This window comes from Otolemur garnettii, unplaced genomic scaffold (assembly GCF_000181295.1).
Source record: "Otolemur garnettii isolate 467f Iridium unplaced genomic scaffold, OtoGar3 scaffold00044, whole genome shotgun sequence".
NCBI classification, from domain to species: Eukaryota; Metazoa; Chordata; class Mammalia; order Primates; family Galagidae; genus Otolemur; species Otolemur garnettii.
Window position 1 is genome coordinate 745,441 of NW_003852439.1, and position 9,770 is coordinate 755,210.

The 9,770-nt window shown below is 38.4% G+C and overlaps 1 protein-coding gene across 1 annotated transcript; it reads right to left on the reverse strand.

The window, feature by feature from the left end:
• Window positions 1-7,937: 7,937 nt before the first annotated feature.
• On the reverse strand, window positions 7,938-8,655 carry LOC111725584 (putative uncharacterized protein CRYM-AS1). The gene is made up of 2 exons (XM_023513729.1): window positions 8,577-8,655; window positions 7,938-8,218 (listed from the first exon to the last, which is right to left on the reverse strand). Exons 1-2 carry the CDS (start codon window positions 8,634-8,636, stop codon window positions 7,964-7,966), a joined length of 315 nt encoding a protein of 104 aa, XP_023369497.1. The 5' UTR covers window positions 8,637-8,655; the 3' UTR covers window positions 7,938-7,963.
• Between the last annotated feature and the right edge of the window lie 1,115 nt (window positions 8,656-9,770).

A 9,770-nucleotide genomic window follows, 5' to 3' on the forward strand; every position in this document is an offset into this window, starting at 1 on the left:
CCCATCCACCCACCTCCCCTCCCCTCTTCTACCCCCCCCCATATTCTAAGGCTATAATTAGGTTATAACATTCCTATGAAAGCTATAGATTAGTTTCAAAATAGGGCTGTGTACATTGGATACTTTTTCTTCCATTCTTTAGACCTAAATCAAGCACTGAAATAGCATCAACTATACAAAATCTCCCAAAAAAGGAAAGTTCAGAACCAGACGCCTTCACATAAGAATTCTACCAAACCCTTAAAGAGGAACTAGTACCTATATTATATAACCTTTTCCAAAACATAGAAAAATAAGGAACACTTCCTAACACATTGTTTGAAGAAAATATCACCTTTATCCCCAAACCAGAAAAGGACCCCCAAGAAGAAAGAAAATTATAGAACAATATCATTGATGACTATCAATGCAAAAAATACTCAATAAGATCCTAGCAAACAGAATTCAACAACACATCAAAAAAAATTATAAACCATGGTCCAGTTGGTTTTATCCCTGGGTTACAAGGTTGGTTCAACATATGTCAATCTATATAATACATCACATAAATAAAATAAAAACAAAGACCATATGATTCTCTCAATGCAGAAAAATCTTTTGATAATAATATACAGCATCCTGTCATGATTAGAACACTTAAGAAAACATGCATAATGGGACATTTCTTAAACTGATAGAAACCATCTACAGCAAACCCACAGTCAGTATCATATTGAATGGAGTAAAACTGAAATCATTTCCACTCAGATTTGGAACTAGACAAGGATGCCCAATGTCTCTACTGCTATTCAACATAGTAATGGAAGTCTTAGCCATCACAATCAGGCAACAAAAGGCAATCAAGGGTATCCAAATGGGGTCAGAGAAAATCAAACTCTCACTCTTTGCATATGATATGATCTTATACCTGGAAAACCCCAGGGACTCAACTACAAAACTCTTAGAAATTACCAAGCAATACAGCAGCATCTGATAACACAAAATCAATACTTATAAATCAGTAGCTTTTATATATACCAAAAATAGTCAAGCTGAAACTATAGTCCAGGACTCTATTCCTTTTACACTAGTGCCAAAGAAGATGAAATATCTGGGAATTTACCTAACAAAGGATGTGAAAGATCTCTATAAGGAGAATTATAAAACTCTGAGAAAAGAAATAGCTGAAGAGGTTAACAGACAGAAAAACATACCATGCACATAGCTGGAAAGAATCAACATTGTTAAAATGTCTACACTTCCAGTGAACAATCTGGTACAAATATCTTTGTTATAAAGTGATTTTTGGTCTTCTGGATATACTCCTAGTAGAGGAATTGCAGGATCAAATGGCAGGTCTACTTTTAGATCCCTGAGTATTCTCCAAACTTCTTTCCAAAAGGGACATATTAACTTGCATTCCCACCAGCAGTGCAGAAGTGATCCCTTTTCTCCATATCCATGCCAACATCTGTAGTTTTTGGATTTTGTAAGCCAGTCTTACTGGAGTTAGATGATATCTGAAAGTGGTTTTGATTTGCATTTCTCTGATGATTAAAGATAAGGAGCATTTTTTTCTTGTGTCTTTAGGTCATGTGCCTATCTTCTTCAGAGAATCTTCTGTTCAAATCCCTTGCCCACAATTAAATGGGATTACTTGTTCTTTTCTTATTAAGTTTGAGTTCTCTGTGGATTCTGGTTATCAAACCTTTGTTGGAATCATAACCTGCAAATATCCTCTCCCATTCTGAGGGTTGCTTACTTTACTTACTATGTTCTTAGCTGTGCAGAAGCTTTTTAGTTTGAACAGATCCCAGTATTGTATTTTTGGTGTTGTTTCAACTGCCCAGGGGTGGGGGTGGGGGTCCTCCTCATAAAGTATTCTCCCAAGCCAATTTCTTCAAGTGTTTCCCTTGCACTCTCTCCAAGAATATTTATAGTTTCGTGTCTTAAGTTTAAATCTTTTATCCAGTGAGTCAATTTTTGTTAATGGTGAAAGGTATGGGTCCAGTTTCAGTCTACTACAAGTCGCCAGCCAGTTCTCCCAGCACCATTTGTTAAATAGGGAATCTTTTCCCCCAGTGAATGTTTTTGATAGGCTTATTGAAGATCAAATGACAATAAGTGTCTGGGTTAATCTCTTGGTTCTCAATTCTGTTCCACACATCTACCTCTCTATTTTTGTGTCAGTACCATGCTGCCAGGTTGTTCATTGCAGCTCAATTCGTAATAGCCATGTCATGAAAAAAGTCCAAGTACCCATCAACCCATAAATAAATTGTGGTATATGTATACCATGGAATATTATTCAACCTTAAAAAATATGGAAACTTTACCTCTTTTATGTTTATATGGATGGAGCTGAAACATATCCTACTTAGTAAAGTATCTCAAAAATGGAGGGGAAAGTATCCAATGTACTCAGTACTATTATGAAACCAATTTACAATCACTCACACTTTCGTATGAAGAATAGATCAGAACTATGGCCCAGGATGAAGGAGGGGGGATGGGAAGGGAGGAAGGAGGTCAGATGGAGGGAGGGTGAATGGTGGGATCACACCTATGGTGCATATTGCAAGGGTACATGTTGGATCTGTTAAGTATAGAGTATAAATGTCTTAACGCAATAATTCAATAAATGAGGTGAGGGATATATTAACCAGTATGGTGTAAGCATTCCAAATTGTATATGAAATCAGCACATTTTACCCCATAAGTGTATTAATGTATACATGATCTACCTCTTTATGATTTAATAAGAAAAAAGAAAAAGAAAAAAAATGTCTACACTTCCCAAAGCAATCTACCGAATCAATTCAATCCCCTTAAAATACCAACATCATATTCTGAAGAACTTGAAAAAATCATTCTAAGTTTCATATGGAACCAGAAAAAAACCCATACAGCCAAGGCAATTCTCATCATCCTATCAGATTTTAGGCTATTTTACAAGTTCACAGTGATCAAAACTGTAAGTTACTGGCACAAAAAGAAAGACATAGACATTTAGAACTGAACAGAAAACCAAGAGATGAAATCAATCTCTTACAGCCATCTGATCTTTGATAAACCCGACAACAGCATACACTGGGGGAAAAAAATCCCTACTCAATAAATGGTGCTAGGAAAACTGGATAATCACATGTAAAAGACAAAAACTTGACCTGAACCCTTCACCACTTATAAAAATTGATTCAAGATGGATAAAAGATTTAAATCTAAGGCATAACATGATAAAAATCCTATAAGAAAGTGTGGGGAAAACTCCTGAAGATGTCAGTCTGTGGAAAGATTTTATGAAGAAGACTTCCATGGAAATTGCAACAACAAAAAAATAAACAAATGGGACTTAATTAAACTGAAAAGTTTCTGCAGAACTAAGGACACAATAATCAAAGCAAATAGACAACTTTCTGAATGGGAAAAGATATTTGAATATTACAAATCTGACAAAGGCTAGGAGCTATAGAGAACTCAAATTAATCAGCAAAAGGAGAAAACAATTCCACTGGGCAAGAAACATGAACAGAAACTTATCTGAGGAAGACAGACAAATGGACAACAAACATATGAAAACATGCTCATAGTCCCTAATCATCAGAGAAATGCAAATCAAAACCACCCTGAGATATCACCTAACCTCAGTAAGATTAACCCACATGACAAAATCCTAAAGTTGAAGATGTTGGCATGGATGTAGAGAAAAAGGAACACTTTTACACTGTTGGTGGAACTGCAAACTAATATAGCCTCTTGGGAAGGAAGTATGGAGAATTCTCAAAGAACTCAAATAGATCTCCCATTTGACTCTGCAACCCCACCACTGGGCATCTACTCTGAAGAAAAATAAAACATTTTATCATAAGGACATTTGTACTAGATTACTTATTGCAGCTCAATTTACAATCACCAAGATGAGGAAGCAACCTAAATTCCCATCAACTCCAGAATGGATTAAGAAACTGTGGCATATGCATACCATGAAATACTATTCAGCCATAAAAAAAAATATGGTGACTTCAGAAAACCTGGATAGAGTTGAAACACATTTTTCTCAGTAAAGTATCACCAGAATGGAAGAGCAAATATCCAATATACACAATATTAATACAAAACCAGTAGATGATCTATTTCATGCCCACATAGAAGAAAAATTCATTTCAATTCAAGTTGGGGGATGAGGAATGAGAGGGGGAGAGGAGGAGAGGGGGGTTTTAGGTGATCCATGAGCACAATGTAGAGGTGTATGGCACACCTTCTGAGTGCAGGACATAACTACAAGACAGATTCTACCTAACAAATTCAAATATTGTGATTTGGTTGTTTGTACCCTCAAATGAACATAAAAATTTTTTTAAAAAGAATACCCATGTAGATGCAAAAACAAAAACATCATGGAGCAAATCTTTCATTTGATAACATCTAGAGTTCCCTCAAGAAAAAAAGGTGTTGACTCTGTACCTGTAGCTCAGTGGCTAGGGTGCTAGCCACATACACCAGAGCTAGCAGGTTCAAATCCAGTCTGGGTCTGCCAAATAACAACAACTACAAGCAAAAAATAGCTGGGCATTGTGGTGGGCACCTGTAGTCCCAGCTGCTCAGGAGGCCAAGGCAAGAGAATTGCTTAAGCCCAAGAGTTAGGGGTTGCTGTGAGCTGTGACTCCATAGCACTCTACCCAGGGCAACATAGTGAGACTGCCAAGAAGAAAGAGAGAAAGAGGAAGGGAAGGAAAGAAAAAGGAAGGGGTGTTTACTCTCTTAGCACCATAAGTATAAAGATTACATACTCTCACAGGTCCTTAAATTTTTTCCTTGAAACATTTATCACAGTAGTAGTTATTGGTACTTGTTAAATGTTTTTCTCTCTGCCTTGGTCATGCACTCCAAGGAAATTTGTCTGTCTTACACATCTTTGTATCTCTGGCTCAGTAATTTTGCATATAGTAAGTCTAGTAGGTAGGCCAAATTATTAACACTTGTGACTTTTATCACCCAATGTCATATAAATAAAGGTTTTACTTGGCCTACCATACCTTTTTCCCCATTTGTTGTGTTTGTTCCAGGATGCAATGTGAATACTGCATAAGATCATGTTATAACTGTGAAATGGATATAATGCCTGAGACTAAAGGGTTGTGCCCAGCACAAAGAAGCCCAATCAAGCTGTAGGTAAGGGCTAAGACCCAGCCTGTCCTTCCTTCTTTAAACCAAGTTACATTCTTTGGAAGAAAACAGCATCTATCCCTACTTAAAAAAAAAAAAAAAGAATAAACCTCTTTAAAGTATTTTATAGAACGTGGCTTCTTTCTATTGACATATTATATAATGATCTTTTTCTCTTTTTACTATTTTTTCATTCAAATACTTTTTTATCATGAAAGTATCACCATTCTTGTTCATTTCTGTTTTCTGTTAGCATGGAATACTTTTTTCACCCCTTTACTTTCAGTCTGTACATGTCTTTACACTAAGGTGAGTTTCTTTAAAGTAGCTTATAGCTGAATTGTATCTTTTTATTCATTCTGCCAATACATGTATCTTTTAAGTAGAACATTTAATTTATTTAAATTCAGGTTAATATTAACATGCAAGGCTTTGTTCCTGTCATGTTATTGTTTTCTAACTAATTTCTAAATTCTCTTCTTGTCTTCTTATCTGTGTTTGATGCAATTCTGTCATGATGCCATTTGATTCTTTTATCTTCCCTCTTTGTGTGATTGTTTTATAAGACCTGTGAGTTTTATATTTCCAAGTGTTATCATGATAGTAAATATGAATCTTTTGTTTCCATGTTAAAGACTTCTTTGAGCATTTACTGTAGGTCCATTCTGGTGGTGACAAATTCCCTGTGTTCACTTGTCTGGAAAGAGTATTTCTCCTTCCTTGATGAAACTAACTCTGGTAGGCTATAAAAATTTATAAAATTCTTGGCTGACAAGGATTTTTTTAATTTAGTACTTTGAAAATACCATCCCATTGGGGGAGGGGGTAGCTGTAAGATTACTGCTGAAAAGTGTAATGGAGTTTCCTTTGTAAGTAACTAGGCAATTTTCTCTTGCTAATTTTAAAATTCTCTCTCTTTGACTTTGCTCATTGTGATATAATATCCCGTGATGAAGTCCTTTTTGCAATGAATTTTCCTGGGGATTTCTTGGCCTCCTGTATCTGGATGCCTAACTCTCTTGCTAAATAGGACATTTTTATTGATTATTTCCTTAAATAGGTTTTTTAAACGTTTTGCTTTCTCTTCCCCCTTGGGAATACTGATAATTCATAAGTCTGATCACTTTATTAGTCTCAGATATCTAGAAGGCTTTGCACATTCTTTGTGTGTGTGTGTGTGTGTGTGTGTGTGTGTGTGAATGGACTATTTCAAAACACCTGTCATGAAGGTCTTTTTTTCACAGAAGTCTACAGCAGAGCAATGGAAACTTCACAGTCCCAGGAGTGTAAAGAGTTCTCAGTTTCCTCCTCCATCCTCAGTTCGGATGTAGCTTCAGTAGTGTTAGCCTAGGCCTGCCCTGGGTACATTTGTGAAGCTCAACACTAAACTCTCAAAATGGCATAAGCTGTGGGATTGTGACCAGAGTGGGTAGGGCCTGTCTCCAACAAGCAGCATGTGCAAGAAGCTGTTGTGAGCATGGTACGCGCACAGCTTGGTATCACAGCAGCCCATATCAGGACAACGGGTACTCACCTAGGTAGTACAGGACAGGTCTGGTTTCCATGTCTCTTCTCAACCAGGTGGGTCCTGCAGCCATATCAGCCTGAACTCAGCCCAAGGGCTGGGTGCTACCCAGTGTTAAACTCTCAAAATTGTGTCTTGGGCCTATGATCAGACAGAATGAGGTCCCTCCCAGACAAGCACTGTGGGCCAGAAGTTGTGGGGAGTGTGGTCGGTTCATGTCTCAGTCTCAACAGCAGCCCAAGCTAGGAAGGCCAGGAGGGCATGGCAATACCTGCCCTTTCCTCTCCCTCCTTGGAGCAAGGCAGTGGCAGAAACCAAGTCTTTAGATCCCCGGTATCTAGGTTCTCTGAACAACACCCAGCTGAAGCTACTCTAGGTTCAGATATCCGTGGCATTCCATGTGGATTCCTTTTCTGAAGCAATGTCTTTGCATAATCTCTAAGCAGCTATGTATATTAGGCACAACTCCTGCATGGATCATGGGGTTCCCCCATACCCAAAATGGCAAAACCCCACTTCAGAATGTGGAGTACTGGGGGGTTTTGTCTTACCATTTCCCTGCATCCAGGAGTTTCCCCAGCTTTCAGCCAGTCCCCAGCCAGGCAAGCTTCCTTAAACTCTCTGCTTACTAACTTTTGGTGCTTCCTGTCACTTCTATGGTGAATCTTAAGTGTTCTCTCCCAGATGATCAATTTAAAATGTGTCTACTTACCATTCTGGTTCCCTTCTGTGATGGAGGCACATACTACCTACTGTCTAGTTAGCCATCTTGATCCCTTCCCCAAAATTTCTAATGGTGTCATTAGAGAAGAGAAATCACAGAGAAAGAAATCAGGAGTAAGGAGAAGTTAAGAAAATTAGCATTTTGTTGTATATTTCTAATTTTTAAATTTTCTTTTCAAATGTATTCATATATCATACTTAAATAACATTTTTATAAAATGTTTAAAATTAATGACCTCAAAGTTTATGCACTCATGAAAAATATCTGATTAATCTTGAGGCTTGGTGTCCCCTTGGCACACTATCAGGTACTTACTGTAGTTGAAGAAGCATGATCCATGAAAAAGAAGATTTAGAGTTAAAGAACTAGATAGGAACTCAGTCATTTAATTTTAAATATTATATTTCAATAATGATTATACCATAAACATATGTCAAATTATTTAACCAAATCCATACTGCATATTTAGGAGATTAATGCATAAATTATGAAAGTGACTAAAGCATGACTCTTCTAAAAAGTTAATTATACATTCTACAGAAAACTTTTAGATATTAGAGATTTGTTTGCTAACCTTTAAAATTGAAGTTTAATTCCCTTTTCACCATCTCAGTAATATTTTTTGCCACATCACTTCCAGAAGGCACATAAACCAACTCATATACAATTGAAGTATTAGTGAAAACAGGTAGTATCAAAGGAAGAGGATCATAAATGGAAGCATTCTGAAACTTCTTAGGCATTAATCTACGGCTCAGCAAAATGAATGCCAAAAGTAAAAATGTCAGTCCAATTTCCACAAGTAAACCAATTAGTTTCCGCCTCTACAAAAGAAACAAAAGGATTATGTTAATCAAACTAAAAGTGTGTGGGTGTGTGTATGTATGTGTGTACTTATACTCCTGTGTGTACATAAACATACAATATAAACTTATATTATTCTGCTTCATTTTATAATGAGAAGTGTTTCCTAGCTTATCTTTCTCAACCTTTTCAATATTTCATTATTCATTCCATTAATTCACCCTATCAGTATTCTTTAGATTTAAAAGTGCTACCCTCAGCCTTGGAACAACAATTTTAAAAAAGCCATAAGTTAAAATGAAATGAAGGAGCTTTTTAAAAATTTCCCATTGGCTTTATTAACGTTTACAATCATTTCCCACAGATACATGAACTTACCTTCAAGAGAAAAATTTTCCAGAGTAGAACTGCAAATTTCCTGAGCCAAAATAAATCCATTTTACCACACAAATGGAATTCCCACTCTAGAAAAGGAAGTACAGATAAAAAATAATTTAAATTAGCTGTTCAACTATTAAATTTGGCTAAGTAAAAGGATTGCTTCATTGTTCTACTATTTTCTTCCAGCAAACTTAAAAGATTACTACAAAAAAAAGGTGAAATAAGGATTTTTCTCCTCAAATATATCATATTTTTATATTAATTCAATTAATTCACATCTAATGGGCTTCTGCTATGTATAAAAACATTAGGCAGTAAAGATACAAAGCTCTGGGGATTCTGGGAAGATGGCCGACTGGTAGCAACCCTGGTCAGAGGCTCCTGAGCAAAGAAAGAAAAACTGGTTGGAATCAGAATATAGGAAGCCAAAGACGGGGAGCTGAGCCCAGAAAGAAGTTCGGCAAGCTGTGAATCCAAGGAAGATCATTTAAGAACACAAAATACAGGTACAAAGCAGGCCCCAGAACTGCTTGCTAGAGCCGCCTGCGGGTGGCGGGTGGCCGCAGAGAAGTCCCCTGTGCCAGGAAGGCACAGAAGGACTTGGCAGAGCCTTCTGCGCCCCTGCAGGTGGCAGCGGACAAGTCCCCGACTCTGGGAGAACCCAGAACGGCTTGCTAGAGCTGCACACCCCACGGGCGACAGAGGAGACCCCCGCTCCAGGGCTCTGGGCAGGTCCAGAACTGCTTGCTAGAGCCGCAAGTCTCCTGCGGGTGGTGGGTGGCCAGAGAGAAGTTCCCCTGCTCCGGGCAGCCATAGAAGTACTTGCTAGAGCCTTGTGCACCCCCGCAGGTGGCGGCAGACAAATCTCCCACTCTAGGAGGATACAGAACTGCTTGCTAGAGCCGCGCACCCCACGGGTAACAGAGGAGACCCCCACTCCAGGGCTCTGGGCGGGTCCAGAACTGCTTGCTAGAGCCGCAAGCCTCCGGCAGGGGGCGCATAACCAGAGAGGAGTTCCCCTGTTCCGGGCAGCCACAGAAGTACTTGCTAGAGCCTTAAGCACCCCCCGCGGGTGGCGGCAGATGAGTTCCCCACTCTGAGAGGACCCAGAACCACTTGCTAGAGCCACACACGCCATGGGCGACAAAGGAGACCCCGGCTCCAGGGCTCTGGGCAGGTCCAGAATTGCGA

What these genes read in the sequence shown, in the direction of transcription:
- LOC111725584 (XM_023513729.1), bottom strand. Translation starts at nt 8,636, where the DNA reads ATGGATTTATTTTGGCTCAGGAAATTTGCAGTTCTACTCTGGAAAATT. An exon ending in GGAAAATTTTTCTCTTGAAG is followed by an intron (nt 8,219 to 8,576) that starts GTAAGTTCATGT and finishes TTTCTTTTGTAG; the next exon opens with AGGCGGAAACTAATTGGTTT.